The 23,244-nt window shown below is 44.4% G+C and overlaps 1 protein-coding gene across 5 annotated transcripts in view; it reads left to right on the top strand.

The window, feature by feature from the left end:
* Nucleotides 1-1,917: 1,917 nt before the first annotated feature.
* Nucleotides 1,918-23,244, top strand: part of LOC132404015 (rab5 GDP/GTP exchange factor-like) — a 48,285-nt gene continuing 26,958 nt past the window's right edge. The window contains exons 1-2 of one of the 5 annotated variants that reach the window (XM_059987963.1): nucleotides 1,918-1,976; nucleotides 19,741-19,890. In XM_059987963.1, the coding sequence (XP_059843946.1) occupies nucleotides 1,939-1,976; nucleotides 19,741-19,890 (188 nt within the window). In that variant the 5' untranslated portion in view covers nucleotides 1,918-1,938. Of the gene's footprint in view, nucleotides 1,977-4,619; nucleotides 4,708-17,623; nucleotides 17,843-18,243; nucleotides 18,573-19,740; nucleotides 19,891-23,244 lie in introns of those variants that run through there. The other 4 variants (XM_059987962.1, XM_059987965.1, XM_059987964.1 and 1 more) reach the window with 4 other exon arrangements.

Below are 23,244 nucleotides of genomic sequence, written 5' to 3'. Positions count from 1 at the left end.
GGGCCATTCAAGGTGATCAACAACAACGGGTCCACGTACGTGCTGGACATTGGGGGGAAAGAGGAGGTTTTCACGTTGGACCGACTCAAACCAGCCCACGTGGACTTGGCGCAGCCGGTCGAGGTTCAGGCACTGCGGCACAGAGGCAGACCTCACAAACAGAGGCTGATCCAGACTGTGGACATTGGGGGGGTGTATCGCCGGTTTTGGGGGCGTTATGTGGTGACCCACTTTCTGCGCAGGTGAACCGGCTCACAAATAGCCAGTGCGCGGGGAGAGACCTTGGTAATGCACCCCTGATGTCATTTCCACCCGGAGAGGGCGGGCGCTAGGGATTAAATGCCAGCGCCGCAAAGTTTGAATAAACTAGTCTCGAAATGACTTGCCGACTTCGTGTTGTTATTTCAGCGCTGTATGTAGCACATCGCTACATGTTCTTCCTTTGTGAAATCTGGAAGAGACTCTACAATAGCTGAACTCAGAGCCTGGAAAAGGGACTGAGCTATTGTCAATATAGGGTTTCCTCGCTCTGGATATGTTATAGAGTTCTCAGTTTTTCTCAGTGTCTAGAAGACCTCCTGAGTTCAGGCTCCTCTTTGTGAGAATTCTCATTTATTCTGTCTTTTCTAGTCAACACTTCATCACGTGTCTCTTTTTCTTGTCGAAGCTCAAACTCAGTTGCGATTGAGTAAGTTTCCAGACTTTGCCAATGGGCGGGATACACTGATTATGCATTTCTTCAGGTAAGTTACTTTCTACAGTGGGTTCCTCTACATCAGGTGAGGAACTTGCATTTCTCCTGGGTTCCAGCACTGGCTCTGCAACTGGAGTGATTGTAACTGGCTGGTTTGGGCCCTCAGTTCCTTTGTGTGACCGGACCCTTAGAAGGTTCTTCTACAACGTCAAGTTTTGGTCTGAGGTTATAAACATCATCCTCGTTCTCTTCAGAGTCAGTTGGAGTTGACTGTTCATTCCTAGTACTGCTGCCAGCTGTGTGCTTGGGAACAGGGACAGAAGGAAGTTGGTCATCATCTTGAGAAGAAAGAAATCCACACAGGAGCAATAGATCCCTCATGGGCCCAGACTGGTTCTCAGCATGTACCTTGCAGACCGACTGATCACCAGCTCGGCTCACCACTACATAGACTATTTCTTCCCAATTATTGGCAAGTTTGTTTTTACTTTGTAGGCACACGTTCCTTACGAGCTCTTGTCTCCTTCTTTCAACTCTGAAGCTGTCATATGTTTGTCATATCTGGTCTTGTTTCCATCTGTGAGCTCCCCATGGCTATCTCGAAGCTTCCCTCGAGATTTCAAATGTTGCACATACTGGGAGTCTGATGAACCATGTTTGTCTTTCAAGGGTAGTCCTAAAGCTAAGTCAACAGGAAGTCTGGGTTGGCATCCAAACATCACTTGTCTCATTCCTAGTACAATTATAAGCATGGATTAGGGTTTCACAAATTCTCCCCAGGGTCTCCAGGGTTCCCAACATTATTTCAGAGGGTCCTGTTAAACTGTTCTGGGATGATACAGTGTAGTTCTGACTTTTTGAATTCCAGCTATCTCACATAATTCTTTAATCAAATGGGATTTGAAGTCAGGCCCTCTCTCGCTGTGTAGGCGCTCAGGATAACCATAATGCTAGACGAAATGCTCCCATTGGAACTTCACAACCATCCTGGCTTTTTGGTTAGGTGTAGTGAAATGATCAGTTATTACTAACACATCTTTTGTGTTACTTTGATCAGGTTCTAAAGTAAGCAAGTCTATGCACACGTATTCACTCGGAGTAGCTTTCTCAGACAAGCACTTTCTTCTTACACATCGACCACATGTTTTAATCTTGTGATCCTCGTCAGCAGCCATCTCGGACCAATAGGATCGGCTTCTGACTAAGTCCAGGGTACGGTCAATACCCACGTGACCAAAGGCATCATGAAGACTCTTAAGTCCATCAGATTGAAACTTTTCAGGTAAAATTAGCTAGTAAATTGTTTTACCTACGGTTAATTTTTTTCCTATAGACGATCCCATTCTCTGAGAAGGTAGGGTTGTCTAGGGATTGCGTTTCTCATTGAAGGAGATGGTTTTTCTCCAGTTTCCGTATGCTTGATGACTTCCCCAATACACGGATCTGCTAACTGGGAGTCTGTACCCTCAGCATCAGAGAGATGAGAAATGACTGGTAATCCCCCGCACGGAGCTTCTTAGGCAGAACTGTCAGGTATCGCACTTGAATGCATCGTTAAGGGTCGAACAAATGCAATGGCAACATCTGTGTCTGTTTAAGACCTTTGCGTCAATGCAACGTACAACATCAGCGCTAACTTCAACCCCATCACCTGAGTTCAGCACAGGGAACTTCAAGCTGCGTTTTCGCTCTTTCTGGGAACTTTGTTTCACCAAGCAAGTTCTGGGGGATTTTGGGGCATGCTTTGTCAACATCAGACCCCGTTTGTCCGGCGTCAGTAACTGCTTCTAGTTTAAAATGAGTACCCTTTCACTCTGTATCTTTTGAAACTGTCTTCTCATTTCTGCCACTAATGCAGCGTTGAGTTCATACCAGCAAGAGCTGGCTCTGTGCCCATCTCTGCCACATGTAAAACAATACCAAGGTTCTGGTTTGTCAGTGGTTGTGGACTCTTGCCAGCCTGTCCTTTTAATGGTTGATCACTCGCTATCTCAGAGCTTGCTTTTACCTTCTGCTGTTTTGTGCTTGGCGTAGCTAATTGACTTTGAAGCTCGGTGATTTGCTTAGTAAATTGAGAAGTAACTGAAGTTGGCTGTGCTGCATCATCTTCTTTACAGGCACGTTCCTGAGGTATGACAGCACGTTGTTTGACTGTTCCTAAATGTGTGCAAGCTTGTCTTCCTCGGTGTGAGATGTCCGTAGCTCGGTAAACGGTGGCGGCTTTTGTTTTTTATGTTCCATTTGCAGCTTTAACATTGGGGAGCCCCTACAAAGCTGTTTTAAGAGAAGCTTGTTTAGCCTCAGTTTCAGCACTGTAGGTAGGCGGACCGTTTTCCGCCCGTGTTCTGTACCATGTTCATGCATTTGGCAAATAATTCATCGCCATCCTCCATGCTGGCAAAAGCTGAATCTAGGAGCTGTATGTAATTAACGGGTGAAGCTCCAGGGCTTATGGACTTTAGGTCAGAAGCTGCGGAAGAATACTTTAATTTTTTCTATGAAGATCAGACACACTTGGGTCTTGCGAGAACAGTTCAACACTAGCACGCCAAGTCAAATAATCCGCCTCGTTAGGTGGACGAGGGGTTCTACCAGAGAAAATTCCCAGCCTTACTGTTGGATCGCCAATGAGCTATCAAGTCATTACTGCGCACAATGTGCTCCACTAGCACTCTGAGAATACCTGGAAGGAGTAGATCACTGGGAGAGAGGGATGGGTTCACTTCAGCTCAATTAGTTTGCACTACAGGGACTGAATTATTCTGAATAGCAGCTAGAGCTGTTTCTGGCGGGTTTGTTTCAGAGGAGTCTGCTCTGAATGGAAGAGTTGTGGTCTTGTTAAGTACATCTTCAGCAGTTTGAACACTGACTGTTTCCCTACTCTCGATAGTAAGAGTTTCATTGATCTGGGTTAACAACTCTCTCAAGATTTCATTATAATCTTCCCACTGCACCACGCTAAGGTTTTCAACTCACCAAGGTAAGCTTGAATGCTGTCTTTTCCAACTTCCTGAGTGTAAACACTGGCTAAAGTAACGGCATGGTAGGAAACGTTTTGCTCACTATTTGCCTGTTGAGTGCACGGTAGCAAGGGGCCGGAGACCTTGCACTGCAGAGTCAAAATGCTGCTCAGCTATGAGGGACTGGGGAAATTCTGCTCCGGGTCAGTTAGAGAGATAACTCTGGCAACTGAGCCATATTCTTTTAGAAAGTCTGGTACTTCCTATTCTTTTTCTGTTCCTGTTATGCCATTGACTAAAACAGCTTTTGGGATTTTGACACCCTTTTCCTCTATGACTTCCATTTTCTTTCACTTGGGTCTGACTTTGAGCAATAAGATACTTTTTAGTGCTTTGTATACTAATCAGCGTGTTACTGGTTATCTAATGCACTGTGTAGCACTGGTCTTATGAGTGTGACTGGTTGAAAAAGATCAACTTTCACTGGGTGCTAACAGGTCACCAGAGGTTTAGGTATCAGAAGGAGGCGTCGAATCGAGACAGACACGAAAACAAAATATGACACACACTTCTGGGGAGAATGTGTTCTTTATAAGAGAAAACAAAATACGTCACACACTTCTGGGGAGAATGTGTTCTTTATAAGAGAAAACAAAATATGACACACACTTCTGGGGAGAATGTGTTCTTTATAAGAGAAAACAAAATACGTCACACACTTCTGGGGAGAATGTGTTCTTTATAAGAGAAAACAAAATATGTACAAAATATTTACATGAGCAAGAACAATTCAAAATTCTGTTTAGGTTCCAAATCTTAGATATCAACAAAAGCCTGTTTAGTTAGAATCAGTGATATTCATTAAAATAACCTTTGTTATCCCAATTTCTCAAACTAATTAGATCACGTGTTATTCTCTATTTGAAGGTTTACAGACTAACAATTGCCTTTCTATTTTTCCCTAGTTAATTAGAAAATGAAATATATATATAAAAGATCATGTATACAACTCAAATCCTTTCATGACGAATTCTCCAACATCACAACTTTTAGGTAAAGTAAAACTCATTCAATAACTTAAAGTCTTTGCAAAAATAATCAGTTCTCGCAGAAAATCAAATTCTGATCCTTCAAATGAGAAATAAACTTATCCATCCAAGATATTAAATCCTCTTTGTCATGAAATAATTCGTTCCCATGCTGGTTCTTCGATCTTGAATATTGTTTCCTGTTCCTTGGTTCATTGGATGACATAGTGGGTCATCCATGGAAAGCTGATTCGCAATACTTACACAAAAAAACCTGATCAAATCCTTTGGTATGATTTAACAGAACTAATTCCCAGTTACACATAAGAGATCTTGGACACACATCTCTGCCGATATTATTGAATTGAATTGACTTTATTTCTTACATCCTTCATATACTTGAGGAGTAAAAATCTTCTGGTTATGTCTCTGTCTAAATGTGCAATGTGCAATTTATAGTAATTTACAATAAATAGCATGCTTGATACAATCGTAGCTTCAAGAAACCTTTTATCAATATCGTCTCTCCTCCAGAGGTTTCAACCTGACGTTTCCAAGTAAGTAGGGAAGAGATGCTCACCACTAATTCCACTTTTAACAGTTTACATCAAAACATAGAAAACCTACAGCACAATACAGGCCCTTTGGCCCACAATGCTGTGCAGAACATGTATTTACTTTAGAAATTACCTAGGGTTACCCATAGCCCTCTATTTTTCTGAGCTCCATGTACCTGTCCAGGAGTCTCTTAAAAGACCCTATCGTATCCATCACCGGCAGCCCATTCCATGCACTCACCACTCTCAAAGTAAAAAACTTACCCCTGATATCTCCTCTGTATCCATTTCTAAGCACCTCAAAACTGTGCCCTCTCGTGTTAGCCATTTCGGCCCTAGGAAAAAGCCTCTGACTAGCCACACATCATCTTATACACCTAAGATATCGTTAGTTAGTTTCTAATAGTTTGCTGTGTTTCTCTCACTCGTCCACACCTGCATCAGCCATGCCTCATTCTTGCACAGCTTTTTCTTCAGGTTCTCTTTTTTTAAATTCAGTCAGTGCAGGTGGGGCTTTCTAACATCACATCCTTGGGTTTAATTAACCTGGGTTGCATCAGACCCTTGAACCAAGGGGATAACTTCACTTGCCTCATCATTGAAATGTTCCCACAACCTATAGACTCACTTTCAAGGACTCTTCACTTTGTGTTTTTCCATACCAGGCTGTGATGAAGGCACTCGATATACTCCGATTTCCCCCCGCATTCCTAAAACGTATGGATTGGTAGGCTTATTGGTCACATGGGTGCAAATGGTCTCATTGGAAGGAAAGGGCCTGTTACTGTGCTGTATCTCTAAGTTAATTAATGACATTATAACTACACACTCATCTAAATCCTGTGCTCCTTACTTTTCTTCTGGGAGCATGTTATTCCTGACTCTGGGAAAAGAGCAGGGCAGAAACATGACTGGAGGAACAAGACAAGGAAGGCTTGGTAAGATGAGCATGAAATTTGCAGGGGAGCCTCCCTACGTTGGTTCAGGAGAGTGAAGGGTTGGGTCCTTTGGGGAGCGGATTTGAAAGGGGTGGGTCCATGAACAAAGTTAGTTCACCTGGAGGTCAGAATGGGAAGCCCGGAACAGTTTAGCGGGAATAGAAACAAAACTACATAAAGATGGGGTTTGTGGGCAAGGCTCTTGGGGAGGATAAAAGGGGAGATTAAATTAGAAAAAGACACAAGTCTGGATGGGTGGGTTGGGGTTAGGAGAGTGGGTGGGTGGTAGAGTAGGCAGGAAAGTAGTAGAGAAAGCTGACTGGATGATCTTTATCCGACTGATAAAGAAAGCCATGGGTTCCCCACATTTCTTACTGGAAGGAAGTAGGAGGAGCTCAAGGAAGAAGGCTTCCAAGACTGCACACAGTGTGAAAGAGAGCTGAGATTTCAAAGTTCTCAGTATAAAATATGTATACATTATACAACTTTGAGTCTCATCTTTTTACAGGCAGCCACAAAATACAGAAACCCAAAATAACGCATTAAAAAAAGATTGTCAAACACCCAGTGTTCAGAGGAAAAAAAACAAATTGTGCTAACGATAAAAGTAAGCGAATAATGTTCCACAATGAGAATCCGTCTACAGACGCAAGTTCCATGACGGACTTTGAATTTCGAGCAGGTTTGATAGACCACAGTGGGGCTTGCTTGAACTTATCTGAGAATTCATTGTAACTGAAATGACTTTTAAACATGTTCTTTAGGTTCATGCTGGAAGGTATTACAAATTTGTTCTGTCCTAAAATTAATACTAATATGCAATTGGCAACTGCACATAACATTTCTGTTCAATTTACCAGATTCATTGGTTCTGAATGTGTTGAAATACAACAGGATGTCTCCACTTGGTTAAATAAAAGCAGAAAATGCTGTAAATATCATTTGGTCAGGTAGGATCTAGGGGGATCTCACTCTGCTTGAGAGAACAAAGGATAGAAATCACTATTCATTGTGACTTCTGGTAATCTGACAAAAAGCTGAACCTCAATTTTAAAATGGCTTTTATAGAGCCTCTTCACTTCTCTTCCTGAATGTAGGAGGTTCACAGGAATGATTCTGGGAACGAAATGGTCACCACGAGAGGTATGGTTGATAGCTCCTGGCCTGTACTCACTGGAACTCAGAAGAATAAGTGGGGATTTCATTGAAACCTGTCAAATGTTGAAAGGCCTTGATAGAGCGGATGTGGAGAGGATGTTTCCTAAGTTAGGGGAAGTCTAGGACCAGAGGGCACAGCCTCACGAACAGAGATGAGGAAGAATCTATTTAGCTAGAGAGTGGTAAATCTGTGGAATTCATTGCTATAGGCAGCTGTGGAAGACAAGTCACTGGGTATAAGAAGGCAGAGGTCGATAGGTTTTTGATTAGTCAGGGCATGAAGGGATACGGGGAGAAGACAGGAGTGGGAAAATGGATCAGCCATGATGAAATGTGGAGTAGACTCGATGGGCCAAACGGCCTAATTCTGCTCCTATATCTTAAGGTCTAAAGTACCTTGCAGATACCAACTTATTTTTGAAATGTAGTTTCAAAGACTGGCCCTCAGGATTAAGGATGACAGTTCAACCCAAGAGGCTGTGAGTTGTGCAGTGCTGAAGAGTCCTTTGTGAAAACCACAGACTCTTCCACAGGGTGGGGTAAGGGGTACCTAGCATCTCATTGGAGGAGGGGCTGGAGGTTTGTAGGGTGTTCACTCCTTTGGCTGTTTTCACAGGGCCTCTGGGTGCTTCTGTTGTATGACCATGAGGTTCTCCGAATTCTCCTTCTCCTCTTCGAATGGTCGTGGTCTAAGGAGTGCTGGAAGCCATCGGGGATGTAGTATTCTACAAGAAGGTCATGATCACATCCTTGAATGTTTTTTCTCTGACTACCAGTAATCTCCTCCCACATCAGAGCTCAGAAGAGAGTATTTTGGGAGTCAGCTGTCGGATACGATCAATGTAGCCTATCCAACAGAGCTACTTGAATGTGGGTGGAGCCTCAATGCTTGGCCTGGTGAAGGATGCTAATGTTGGCTCGCTTACCCTGTAGTGGGTTTGGAATATTTTGTGAAGGCAGTGTTGGTCGTATCTCTCCAATGCCTTGAGATGTTGCTGTAATGCAGATCCCAGATATATATATAGGAGGGCAGGGATCACTGCTGTCTAATGAATCACAAATTATCTCGGGCACAGAAGTTTGATCTTCATCACCCTTTCCCTCAAAAGACCAGAAGACTCTATGGGTGTATTGGTGAATTCAGCTATCCATGTTTGGCTTTGGCAAGAGGTGACTCCTGAAGCATTAAAATGTTCCACACTTTCAAGGGTCTCGCATTGAACCTTCATTTCTGAAGAGCAGTGTGGTGCATTGGGGGCAAGTTAGTTGAGGACCTTTGTTCAGCTTTTGCTTCAGTAAATGAGAGAATTAAGTCTTGGAGTTTGGCCTTTGGCTGCAATCAAATGCAAGTGTCGTCTGTATACTGAATTTTGACCTCCAAGGTAAAGGTGTGAAAAAACTTGTCTTGTTTACTGCTCATAGAGATAACTTTATTACACGGTGCATTGAGGTAGTACAAGGTAAAACAATAACAGAATGCGGAACAAAGTATAACAGCTACTGACGAAGTGCAGGTAGACAATAAGGCGGGAGATCGTAATGAGGAAGATTTTGAGGTCAAGAGTCCATCCTTTTGTACCAGGGAAGCATTCAATAGTCTTATTGGTGGAAGATATTCTTGAGCCCGGTGGGACATGCTTTCAGGCTTTTGTGTCTCCTGCCCAATGGGAGAGGGGAAAAGAGAGAATGTCTGGGATGGGAGAAGTTTTTCATTGTACTGTCTGTATTATTGAGACAGCAAGAAGCATAGACAGAGTCCAGGGAGAGGGGAAGTTGGTTTTTGTGATGTTCTGAGCTGTGTTCACAACACTCCACAGTTTCTTGTGGACATAGGCAGAGTTATTGGCATGCAAAGACAAGCTGTATCCAATTAGGATGCTTTCTATGAAGCATGGATAAAAATAGACAAGGGTAGAAGGGGGTATGTCACATTACTTTAGTGTGGTCGTGACTTCCATGTGGTTGGACCAGGACAAGCTACTGGTGATGTTCATTCCTCGGAACCTGACGCTCTCAACCCTCTCCACATCAGCACTGTTGATGTAGACAGGAGCACATGCACTGTCCACCTTTCTGAAGTCAATGACCAGCTCTTTTGTTTTGCTGGCATTGAGGGAAGGTCTGTTGCCATGACAACATATCACTAAGCTCTCTATCTCCTTCCTGTGATATAACTCATCATTATTTGGGATATGGCTCATTATGGTGGCGTCCTCTGCAAATTTATAGATGGGGCTAGAACAGAATTTGGCCACGTAGTCACGAGTGTACAGGGTGAGGAGTAGGGGGCTAAGCAGCCTTGTGGAGTACAACATTGAGAATAATCATGAATAATCTTTTGGTCAGGAAGTTGAGGATTCAATTGCAGAGGGAGGTGTTGACTCCTTGGGCTTGGAGTTTGCTTGGAATTATAGTACTGAAGGCCAAGGTGCAGTCAACAAACAAGAGTCAATAGTCCAACATAAGTGTCTTCACTGTTCAGATGCTCCAGAGATGAGTGTAGAACCAGGGAGATCACATCTGCCATTGACCTGTTTTGAAGGCAGGGGTCCAGTTATCAGAGAGGCTAATGGTGCCACCTTTTTGTCACCAGTCTTCACTGTGATGAGCTCTGCTCTCAACCTTTTGGCTGGGATCATGGCTCAAATGGCATAAAACATTTCAGGTGGAGTCACATTTCAGCGTGCATCCTAATTAGAGAAGAGCGAACACAAGTCTCTCCTGTTTGACGGTGTGAAAGACTTTAGCTAGTTTTAGACAGGCAATGTACAGTGTTCAGTGCTGCTCCTTTCATTTCACTTGGAGCTGTGAAACGATGAGGATCCACCGTGCTCACTGCTGTCGTGTAGAAAACTCAATGACAGGTCTATCGGCAGTGACCGGCTCCTCGCCCCAGGGTTCATTTTACTGTTTGATTTTTGAATATATTGGGGGGGGTCCATCACCCAGGACATGCCCTCTTCTCTTCTCATTGCTATCATCAGGGAGGAGGTACAGGAGCCTGAAGGCACACACAGTGTTGTAGGAACAACATCTTCCCCTCCGCCATCAGAATTCTGAATGGGCAATGAGCATTTCATCATCATTATGTGCCATGCTGTACAACGTGGGCGATCATTCAAGAAGAGAGAGAGGCAGAAGAAAGGAAACTATAGGCCAGTTAGTCTGACCTCAGTGGTTGGGAAGATGTTGGAGTCGGTTGTTAAGGATGAGGTTTCGGGGATCTTGGAGGCACATGACAAAATAGGTTGTAGTCCTCAAGGGAGAATCTTGCCTGATAAATCTGTTGGCATTCTTTGAAGAAATAACAAGCAGGATAGACTAAAGAGAATCACTTTATGTTGTGTACTTGAATTTTCAGAAGGTCTTTGACAAGGTGCCACACATGAGGGTGCTTAACAAGCTACAAGCCCGTGGTATTGCAGGAAAGATTCGAGCATGGGTAAAGCAGTGGCTGATTGGCAGGGGGCAAAGAGTGGGAATAAAAGGAGCCTTTTCAGGTTGGCTGCCGGTGACTAGTGGTGGTCCACGGGGGGGTCGGTGTTGGGACTGATACTTCTTATTTTATATGTCAATGATTTGAATAATGAAATTGACAGCTTTGCTGCAAACTTTGCAGATGATATGATGATAGGCGGAGGGGCAGGTAGTTTTGAGGGAGTAGAGAGGCTACAGAAGGACTTAGATTAGGAGAATGGCAGATGGGATACAGTGTCGGGAAGTGTGTGGTCATACACTTTGGTAGAAGAAATGAAAGGGTTGAGTATTTTCTAAATAGTGAGAAAATACCAAAAACTGGGGAATTGTGTATGAGCAAAGGGATTTGGGAGTCATTGTGCAGGACTCCCTGAAGGTTAACTTGCAGGTTGAGTCAGTGATGAGGACGGCAAATGCAATGTTAGTATTCATTTGAAGAGGACTAGAATATAAAAGCAAGGATGTAATGTTGAGACTTTATAAAGCACTGGTGAGGCCTCGCAGAGTATTGTGAGCAGTTTTGGGCGCTTACGTGCTGAAAGGATTCAAAGTCGGTTCACAAAAATTATTCCCAGTTTGAATGGCTTGTCACATGAGCGTTTGATGGCTCTGGGCGTGTATTCACTAGAATTCAGAAGAATGAGGGGAGACCTCATTGAAACCTAATGAAAGGGGAAAGGCCTTGATAGAGTGGACGTGGAGAGGATGTTCCCTATGGTGGGACAGCGTGAGACCAGAGAACACAGTTTCAGAATAGAGAAGTGTCCTTTTGGAACAGAGATGAGGAGGAATTTCTTCAGCCAGACAGTGGTGAATTTGTGGAATTCTTTGCCACAGGCAGCTGTGGAGGCCAAGTCTTTATGCACATTTAAGGCTGAGGTTGATAGATTCTTGATTGGTCAGAACATGAAGGGATACGGGGAGAAGGCAGGAGATTGGGACTGAGAGGAAAATTAGATCAGCCATGATGAAATGGTAGAGCAGACTTGATGGGTCAAATAGCTTAATTCTGCTCCTATATCTTATGTTCTAATGGCCTTTAAGGACTCTTTACCTCATTATCTCATGTTCTCATTATTTATTGCTATTTATTTATATTTGTATTTGTACAGTTTGTTGTCTTCTGTACTCTGGTTGATCTTTTATTGGTCCTGTTGTACTATTCTATAGATTTGCTGAGTGTACCTGCCGGAAAATAAATCTTGAGGTTGTATGTGGTGACAAATATGTACTTTGATAATAGAATTTACTTCAAACTTTGATGAGTACAGGCCCAAACAAAGACTAATCAAAAAAAATCCACTTGCGAATCGGGAATCTTTGACTGAGCCAGTGGTGAACGTTGGAACAGGAATGGATTCATTAGAGAAATAGCTTGTGGCTTCTACCAGAAGAAGGAGCACATTGATGTACACTATTAATATTCCAGATCAAGACAGCACTTCCCACAGGGGAAGAGAAGATATACAAAGAAAACAAGGTTTTGTTCTGCTGAATTATTTCGTAAATCATTCTTTATCATTAACTGACAGATGAATGAATGGATTTCATACCATATGCAACTGTGTATGAGGAATATCAACTTATTCAATTCATCCCTCAAGTTCCACTCCATTTAAATTAGGTGTGAGGCCTCTACCCAGAATGCACTAACCCTAATCATGACGTCACACACGGAGAATTCCATACAAATAATAGGTCAGCTCTTACCAGTGACACAGGGTGACTGTGAAACTTCAGCAAGAATGTGAGTAGATAGGTTTAAGTCATTCTATGAGTCAGTTCTGCTAAAACTTTGTTTCACATCTTGTACAGAAATTAGGTCCCACATCACAATATGACTAAACTGTGGAGGCACTACAAAGATTCGAGACAACAGACACAATGTGCTGGACGAACTCGGCAGGTCAGGCAGTGATGTTTCAGGCTGAGACCCTTCATCACTACAGTCCTGAAGAATAGATAGAACTTAGTTATCTGATTGTGAGTCCTCTCTTAACCTAAAATATCTCTCTTTCTATTTCTATTTCAGTCCTTCTTTTTAAGCACCCCATGTCTCCATATCTTCTTCCCTGCTTTATCATGATGTTGAAATGAAGACTATTGAACTACCTGCTCAAAGTTAGAAACCTTACTTGCTCTCTGCTTCTCCTTCCTTCCAGACTTTCCACATAATTAAACCTAAGCTTGGCTTTGCCAATATAACTTCTGGCCAACACAACTCTTCACAACTCTGCTGGGCTCTGGGCACTTCAAAAAACTGACTGCAAGACTATTCTTGTGTGTGTTGTTTGGATTTACAGCATCTGCAGATTTTCTCATGTTCTTCTTTAATTTTTTTTAGAGTTTAGATGAGGTTTCTCATTGTCGATTATTAATAAGGGAATTTGTTGCATCCCTGTGTTAAAATGATCTGGAGTTAAGTAATTGCACCACTGTTGCAGTATCTGTGTGTCTAACAGACCAAGCCCGAAGACACATAATTCCAGAAGGGGGTGTTGCCACCCTAGTGCTGAGATGTAGAAAATCACCGGCGATCTACAAGAAGTTATGGAGAAAGCAAGAGCTTGTGGGCGATATCAGTATTAACAATATGGATAAAGGGAAGGTCTTGCAGGCAGAATATAAAGAGTTAGGGACAGCCTCATAGTTCCAGCACGCCCCAATCTTGAGTACTCTGTACCATCGTGTTTGCACATTCTCCTTGTGGCTATATGCTCCAGTTTTCTCCCACATCCCAGTCATGTGTAAATTTCTGTGAATTGCCCCTGGTGTTGGTGGAATCACAGTTGTAATGACGGCCTGTGAGAGAATGAGTTACAGCGGAGTAAGATCATAGGCACAGGAGCAGAGTTAGGCCATTTGGCCTATCATCTGCTCTGCCGTTTCATAAAGGCTGATCCAGATTTCCTCTCAGCCCCAATCTCCTGCCTTTTCCCTGTATCCCTTCATGCCCTGACCAATCAAGAATCTATCAACCTCTGCCTTAAGTATACCCAACGATGTGGCCTCTACAGCTGCCTGTGGCAACGAATTCCACAGATTCACTGTCCTCTGGCTAAAGAAATTCCTCCTCATCTCTGTTCTAAATGGACATCCCTCTATTCCAAGGCTGTGCCCTCTGGTCCTAGACTCCCACACAATAGGAAATGTCCTCAGCACATCCACTCCATCGAGGCCTTTCAACATTTAATAGGTTTCAATGAGATCCCCCCTCATGCTTCTGAATTCCAGCGAGTACAAGCCCAGAGCCATCAAACCCTCCTCAAATGACAAGCTTTTCAGTCCCAGAATGAGTTTTGTGAACCTCCTCTCCAAACACATCCCTTCTTAGATAAGGGGTCCAAACTGCTTTCAGTGCTTTATAAAGCCTCAACGTTACATCCTTACTTTCATGTTCTCATCCTCTCAAAATGATTGCTGAATAAATGCGGACATTGGATTGGTTAGATTTCTTTGAGAGCTGGTACAGAATCTGGATGAAGGTGGGATGTAGGTATTTAACCCAAAGCATTGGCAAGTCCCAACCCACCACAAACGCTGTTCAACTCATTGATGTTTCTCCAAGAGATTATTGTTCCAGACTCATTGAGCCAAATGGTCTCTATGTTGTATGTGAGAGCATGTGGGAATGTGTCCGGCCAGGAGCAATGTCTCACTGGTTTCAGTGCTGCATTTGTACGGTGACATCACTCCCATCTTACAGATATTTCTGAGGGGAAAAGCTGCAACTGGAGTTCAATCCAGTGAACACCTCACTTGACCACAAACCAGCAGTAATGACTGCATCTTCCCAGAGGACCACAACCTCGTTGTAGGGTTCAGAGGCTTGCGTGCATCAGTGACCCAGAGAGGTATGTTGGGTGGAGTCAGGGCTTTATGTTTTGGCTCTTGGTAGAGTCACCCATGCCCAGCAGGTCAAAGGGCAGAAGCCAGATGAAGAGTGGTCCACCGGCTCTCCAGGTTTGGGGGTTCAGCTCAGGGCTAACAACCCTGACTGGTCAAAACAAAATTGTTACGGAAACAGCAATGGCCAAGGACAGAGATGGAGGACTTTCACTGTTGCCCTAAATGCCAGTGGCATAACAGGCTGTAGCTATTAATCACTGGACAGTGGCCAGAAATAAGGATGGTGTCTGATATTTCCCTCCATGTCATAGTGACACTTGAGATCTATTCACTGTAGCAGAGCAGATTTAACTACACACTGTTTGGGGACATCATGATAATCAGAAGCATCGTCATCATCATGTCGTATGACATGGGCGATCGTGGTTTTCCACCCATCTGTAATCTACGGGGAAAGCCACCCCTCACACTGCCATTCCCATTCCTTTCTCTATCTGTGACCGTGACTGTTCTTGCCGAGGGTTTGGCATTGCTTTCTCCTGGGCAAGGCGGATGGCCCCAGCCATTATCAATATTCTTCAGAGATTGTCTACCCGGTCAGTGGTCACATAACCAGGGCTTGTGATGTGCACCAGCGGCTTGTAAGAGCATCCAGCACCTGCTGCCATGGTTTCATGTGACCCTGATTGAGGGGAGGTGCCCAAGGGTGAGCTGCAGTCTAGTGGAGAGAAGGAGTGCCTTACACCTCCTTTGCTAGGGACACATCTCCACCCCACCACCCAGGTAGTAATAAAATAATTAAAATTCAAAGTTTTCCCAAAATAGCAATAAAACTATTGGACTTTGTATAGCTCTGTCCTAGGTGTGTGTCACTTTAAACACAGTCTTCTTTTTCCCAGTTACTCTTCAGGTCTGTAGCCTTTTCAAAGTTCAAAGTAAAATTTATTATCAGATATATACATGTCACCACATACAACCCTGAGATTCATTTCCTGTGGGCGGACTCAGCAAGTCTACAGAATAGTAATTATAAGCTGTGTATATACATCTACTGATCCCTCCGGACACATCTTCTGTCATGTTCCTGGAATCATTGGGTCTTTTAACATCATACACCAGGATCACTGAAAGATCAAGTGGAGGGCAGAAGACAACAAACTGTTCAAATGCAAATATAAATAGCAATAAATAACAAGACCATGAGATAAAGAGTCCTTAAAGTGAGATCATTGGTTGAGGGAACATCTCAATGGATGGGCAAGTGGGTGTAGTTATCCGCTTTTGTCCAAGAGCCTGATGGTTGGAAGGAAGTAACTGTTCCTGAACCTGGTGGTGAGTCCTGAGGCTCTCGTACCTTCTACCTGATGGCAGCAGTGAGAAAAGAGCATGGTCTGGGTGGTGGGGAAATCTGTCAAAATTTTGGTTGTCGTGCCAAGTCTCTGCAGACTCCTAAGAAAGTGAGACACCATAGTGCTTTTTTCTGCAATTACACTTACCGTACCTGTTCCAGGACAAGTCCTCTGAAATGGTAACACCCAGGAATTTAAAGTTATTGACCCTCTCCACCTCTGATCATCTGATGAGGATTGGCTCATGGACCCCTGGTTTCCCTCTCCTGAAGTCTCCAATCAGTTACTTGGTCTTGCTGGCATTGAGTGAGAGGTTGAATCTGCTCGGCATTAATGCAAAGTCAGAAACGGTGAAGGAAGATATTCATTTACTAGTGGAGTTGAGAGAATCTTTTGGAATCTATACATAACGTTGGCTGAAATGGTGAGGAGTGTGTTGGGCTAGGAGGAGATGCCTGAATTCTCATAGTACAGGACTGTAATTTAGAATAAATATTGAGTAAGTGACTTAGTGTTAATTTGGTTTGCATATGTATGAGAGGGAATCTTATTTATAAATATTCCTATTGGTCAGTTTTTATTCACAATTATGGTGGTGTAATCCTAAGCAAGGTGGGATTTGTTGTGTAATACACAACTTTATTTACTTGTTTATTTACTGAGGGTTTACAAGACACAGGTGAGACCTCACTCGGAGTATTGAGAGCAGTTTTGGGCCCCTTATTTAAAAAGGTATGTGCTGACATTGGAGAGAGTTATATTTATAATGTAATTCACATTTTTCTATTAGTATATATTGCATGTACTGCTGCTGAAAAGACAGCAAATTTTATGACATATGTCAGTGATATTAAATCTGATTCTGGGAATGAAAGGCCTATTGTATGAGGAGCAATTGATGGCTCTGGGTCTGTACTCACTGGAGCTGAGGGGGGATCTCAATGTTGAAAGCCCTAGATAGAGTGAATGTGGGGAGGATGTTTTCCTATGGTGGGGGTGTCTAGGACCAGATGGCATAGCCTCAGAATGCAATGAGGAGTAATTTCTTTCCCCAGAGCTGTAAATCTGTGGAATTCGTTGAGACTGGTAGCTGTGTGGAGGCCAAGTTATTGGGTTGAGGTTAATTGGTCAGTGAATGAAAGGTTACTGGGAGAAGGCAGATTTGAGAGGGAAGCGGAACAGCCCGGTGGAGCAGATTCGATGGCCCGAATAGCCTAATTCTGCTCCTATGTCTTATTAAAGACACGTAAAGCTTCCGTGCTGGGAACGATTGTTTCTTGAACGTTAAGCTAGAGTCCGTGGCCAACTGGTCAATATAATACGGAATCCTATTCCGATGTTATAAAGTTCAGCTCGGTCCAGAGGAGCCGAGGGCCGGGCGAGCCCCATCAAACCCGAGCGCAAGACTGAAAAGACTCGGACCCGTTTCGTGGAGTGGACTCCTGCCCCGCAACGTCGCATTGCAAGATATTTAAACGAATTATTAAACCGTTCGTGCTGGTTCTCAAAACTAGCGTCTTTGCCTTTTTGATGAAGTGCCGGGGCTAGTTTTCGAAGCGGAGTGCACTCCAGACGTGCAACCGTTTCCCTGCGATGTTACTGATTAATATGTGTTGAGCAATTTCCTGTTCGACAAACTGGGGCAGCGACGCAGCAACTGCTCGAAGGACCTGCGAACACCCACTGATTTCCGATTCGGAGCCGACAGACATCGAGGTCCCCTCGAAGTTTGGTTACGGTTGTGCGAGGGGCGGGCTCTGCGTGGCGTCGGTGTGGTTCCGGGTAAAGTCAGAACTGCCCCCCGACGGCAGGTGACCGAGCCGGGCAAGTAGGTACGGCGTTGCTTCCAGCGGGACGGGACACGGCCGTGTGGGGTGGGAGAGGAGCGGCGGGAGGGGGACCCTTGGGCAGGGCGGAGAGCACCGGCTCGGTTTAATTTCGTACTGACAACTCACCGTCTCTGTGATTGACAGTTCTCGCTCAAATTCTTGGGGTTGCAATTTCAGTCCTGAGGAAGGGTCCCGGCCCGAATCGACTGTTTATTCGTTTCCATAAATGCCCCGCCTTACCTGCTGAGTTCCTTCAGCATTTTGTGTGTGGGTGTTCTCCCTTGTCGCCACAATGGTTTTACAAAGCAACACAACAGGTCAAATTCCTCCATTGTAGTTGAATGTGTTATCTAACTTACTGATGAGCATTGTTTTCTTTGGAAAATAACAGATCCCCAGACTTTGAAAACATCCCGTTGCTGTTTCAATATAGTTGTTTCTTCTTACGTTGCATTAAGATTCGGCGTGACATCAAAAACTTTGACAAACTTCTGTAGATGTGTGACTGCCTGCATCTTGGCCTGGTATGGAAACATCAACGCTGTTGAACAGAAAATAGTGGATTCAGCCCAGTCTGTCAGGGTAAAGCCTTCCCCACCTCTGCGCACGTCTGCATAAAGTGTTATTGCAGGAAAGCAGCATCCATCATCAGGGACCCCCACCACCCAGGTCACGCTCTCTTCTTGCTGCTGTCAGGATGAAGGAACAGGAGCCTCAGGACCCACACCACCAGGTTCAGGAACAGTTATTACTCCTCAACCATCAGGTTCTTGAACCAAAGGAGATAACTTCACTCAACTTCACTTGCCCCATCTTTGAAATGTTCCCACAAATTTCAAGGGTTCTCCAATTCATGTTCTTGATATCTATTGCTTATTTGTTGTTGTTATTACTGTTGTTCCCTTTTCTTTCTTTCTTAATATTTGCACATTTTTTCTGATTTGCACACTGGTTCTCCACCCTGTTACTGCGGTCTTTCATTGATTGTATTACCGTTATTGGATTTATTGAGTATGCCCACAAGAAAATGAACCTCAGTGTTGTATAAGGTGACATAGATGTACTTTGATAATAAATTTACCGTGAACTTTGAGGTTGAATTGCTGGCAGTGCACTGATAATCAGCTGCACTTTGGCCTGGCATCAGAACGTCAAGTCCAAAACAACCTGGATTTGTTGTTTGGGGCAGTGCCGCCATTTTTTTGTCAGCACTCCAGAGCTCGCATGGACTCTAAGATCAATCTAACCCTTCCCTCCCATTTTACTGCCATCTTTGTGCCTGTCTAAGATGTCTGGAAGATGGCGATGAATGGAGCAGGTTTGGAGGGCTGACTGGCCTTTCCCTGAGATCCTTTATGCCCTTGAGTTCCCGTAACGTACAGCCAGCTCCCTCTAACATCCTGCTGGTGTTTGTACACCGTAGCCTTTATTGACTGACGTTTGTAATGTGAGAACAGGAAGGACAAGATTGAAATGCGAAGCTGGACTATGGGTGTTTACAGGAAGAATGTGGTAGCCCAAGATAGTTGCAGAGAAGCTGAAGCAGGTGGCTATACTTAGGTGGTTGTTTAAAGTAAAGTCAGGGGGAAATTATTTGGTGTACTTACCATTATAAGAGGTTTAGAGAGGCTGAACAGAAAGGAGTCATTTCCTCCAGGGCTTTTAATAACAGAGGTTTAAGGTCATTGGCATTGGGTTTCTTTTGGGGGGAGCACATTGAAATGTTTTCATCTTGGGTGTGTATCTAAAGTTCAATATCTGAGGTCAGTGTTCTTGACATTGAAAGATATGGATCTTCAGTAAATACGAGGCCTCAGCCCTGCAAGGATGTGGTCGTCTGAGTTCCTTTCAACTGTGTGAGGAAAATCGTGATAACTTCCATTTCATTCCCCTCTTTTCAGGATGAACGTTAAATTCGGACCCCAAGGGATTCACGTTGATCAGTCTGAGCTGCTGTGTAAAGATGGCTGTGGTTTCTATGGCAACTCAGCCTGGCAGGGCTACTGCTCCAAGTGCTGGAGGGAGAGGAATCGTCAGCAGCTGGATAAAGGGTAGGTTTGAACCTGTCCGACAATGCTGTGTGAAACTGGCTTAAATAGTACAACCACTCACATTTTATTTTAGTGTGCAACCTTGTCCTGTGTGTTTTGTATTTATTCTGACATGGACTGGGAGTTCAGCCAAAGCTCATTCTGCACCACGGGCAGAAGGGTGTCTGTAAAACTGAACTGGAAACAAACCCAGTGCCAGAACTACAAGGACCAAACGGCCAGTCAACTCTACACCTCTCTCACTGAAAATGTGGATCACCTGACTCTCTGAGTTCCCTTGACTTGGGAGTAGGTTTTTTTGATCCTCCACTACCACAATGAATCAGGTTGGAGGGGTTACACCTTGTATTCCATCGGGGCAGCCTCCAACCTGATGGCATGAACATCGATTTCTCTAACCTTCAGCAATTACTCCCCTCCCCTTTTCCAATCCCCATTTTGTCCCCTTCTCACCTCCCTATGGTCCCCGTCCTTCTCGTTCTCTCATGTCCTCTCCTATCAGCTTCCTTCTCCAAACATTAACCTCTTACAGCAATCATCTCACTGCTTCTCACTTCATTCCCTCCCTCCCCAACATACCCTCCTTCCCCCTCACCCTGTCTCAGTTGTACTCCCTGCCCTCCCTCCACCTGCTTACTCTGGCCTTCCGTTCCCCCTTCCTCTCCAGTCCTGACGAAGTATCTCAGCCAGAAACATTGACCGTTTATTCCCCTCAATGGACGCTGCCCAATGTACTGAGTTACCCCAACAATGCAGCATCTTGTGCGCACGTATTGCTCAGTGACACTGTGCTGTGCTTTAGTAGCAGAACTGGGCCCTGTTCTTCACCTACCAATCATCATCACCATCATTACGTGCTGTGTCATATGACGTGGGCCATCGTGGTCTTTCCATGATTGTTCTTGGCAATTTTTTCCACAGCAGTGGTTTGCCATTGCCTCCTGGGCAGTGTCTTTACAAGACGGGTGACCCCAGACATTTTCAATACTTTTCAGAGATTGTCTGCCTGGCGTCAGTGGTCGCATAACCAGTACTTGCGATATGCACCGGCTGCTCCTACGACCTTCCACCACCTGCTCCCATAGCTTCACGTGACCCTGATCGGGGGGCTAAGCAGGTGTTACATCTGCCCAATGGTCAGATGGAGGGAAGGAGTGCCTTACACCTCCTTTGGCAGAGAAGTATCTCCATCCCGTCAGCCACCACTATCAACAGGAAAGCCAGAATTCTTGGGCCAAGAGACAGCTGTCTGTGGAGACCACCTAATGGCTCAGTCATTGGTCACTTTTTGTTATGACTAAAAGGTGTAGTTAATGTAAGCCTAGCCTGCTTCCAGTATTGCCCTCCCCCTCCCTCCCCTTCTCATCTGGAGACTGTCTGCAGCTGACAACAGCAGCATACTTTGTATGTATGCTAGAACCACACAGCTCCCACACCTTCCCCCTGTGACTCTGCCTAACTATTGTCTGATATGGGCTGGAGGAGCAGAAGACTGAGATAGATAAAGATTAGCTTTATTTGTCACGTGTACAGCGAATGAAATGCGGCATTTGCGTCAATGGTCGACACAGTACGAGGATGAATTGAACCCGTTGCTGACGCTGCAGAGCGTTACATTACGTAGCCTCCCCTAGATGGCTAAAGCCACCTGCTAGGTTTCGTGTTAAATCACTGACTTCATCAAGGGACTGTCTGACTTCCATCCTTAAACCTTTCACCCCAGCTGGCTCTGACTTCCTCTGTCAGCTGCTGCTGCGGGTGCCAATCTACATTGGCTTGTGGTGAAGCAACTTTGCTCTTTGCATTCTCATTCTTGTTTTGAGTAGCTGTGCGGACTTACCTCTTCCTATATTTGTAATTGCCTTCAACTGTAATAAATTCATTTCCTTTTCTGATCACCACCTTTTTAATTACTCCAGCAACACAAGCCACGCATTGGGCACCCAGGGATGCTCTGTAAGCCAATCTTTCCTCCATTCGAAATGCTCCATAAAATGAGTTCTCCAACCAAGCCACTGATCATTGACCTTTACATAAAATGGCTTAACATCATTGTGTTGATTACCCCTGATCAGTATCGTCATCTTTATCATTATGTTCCGTGACGTGATCGTGGCCCTTCCATGACCATGACTGTTCTTGGCAAATTTTTCTACAGAAATGGTTTGCCATTTCCTCCTTGTGGGCAGTGCCTTTAAAAAGATGGGTGACCTCAGCCATTATCAATACCCTTCTGAAGCTGTCTGCCCGGGGTCAGTGGTCACATAACCAGGACTTGTGATATGCACCAGCTGTTCCTGTGGCTTCACGCGACCCCGACTGGGAGCTAAGCAGGTGCTACATCTTATTCAAGGGTAACCTGCAGGGAAGGAGTACCTTATGCCTCCTTTGGTAGAGACATATCTCCAGCCTGCCACCAATTTGCTATATTAAGGTTATTTTATTAATGCAGGTAGTTATACACTGAGGACTATTTATTTATCATCTTTCTGTGGGACAGTAAAGTCCAATCTTAAGGTATTTATCCAGTGTTTTGGATTTCGAACAAGGGATAGGGACCGATTGAAGTGGTCAGTATTAAGAACAACGTAGTCAGTTACATATTACAGTGGATCACATGGACATCTGCTGATTCACTTTATGTTCTGTATATTTATTCACAAATGTATTTTACTCCAAATGTTCTGCCTGCTGGTTATTTAACTCATTTAAATATCTTTTGAGGAAAATTTGTAAAATTCTGAAGTTCAGTAAAATGACGGAACTTCATGTGATTCAGTGACTAGCTTTGGGGAGCCCCACGCATTCCCTCACCACCTGCTGTTGCTTTTCTGGTTTAGTTTAGTTTAGCTGGCTTCTTCGCCAAGTTTTACTTCCTGGTAGTTGAAGTTCGCCCTGGTGAAGTTGTGCAGCAGGTCAGAGCGAGCCGAGCTCTTCTCTACAGAATGCCGGGTTCCTTTGCGAGGCCAGTACTTGCAGCCCTCCCCAGGGTGCCCTTGAGAAGGTGAGCTGACTCTTTGAACAGTGTAATCTTTTGACTGAACATTCTCCCACTAGGTGTCCTCGAATGGGAAACCCTACAACAAGTAGTGGCTACGGCCCAGTCTGTCTCGGGTGAAACCCGGCCCACCACCGAGCACATCTGCAAAAATCGCTGTTGTGTGAGAGCAGCATCGGTCATCACCATCTCGTCAGGTAGAAGGTACAGGAGCCTCGGGACTCACACCACCAGGCTCAGGGTCAATTACTACCCCTCAACCATCAGGCACTTGAACCAAAGGGGATAACTTCACTGAAATGCTCCCACAACCCGTGGACTCACTCACAAGGACTCCTCACCTCGCGTTCCCGATA

Source organism: Hypanus sabinus, chromosome 13, assembly GCF_030144855.1.
Source record: "Hypanus sabinus isolate sHypSab1 chromosome 13, sHypSab1.hap1, whole genome shotgun sequence".
Lineage (NCBI taxonomy): Eukaryota > Metazoa > Chordata > Chondrichthyes > Myliobatiformes > Dasyatidae > Hypanus > Hypanus sabinus.
The sequence above is the reverse complement of the archived record's forward strand: the minus strand, read 5'-3'. Positions and strand labels throughout refer to the sequence as shown.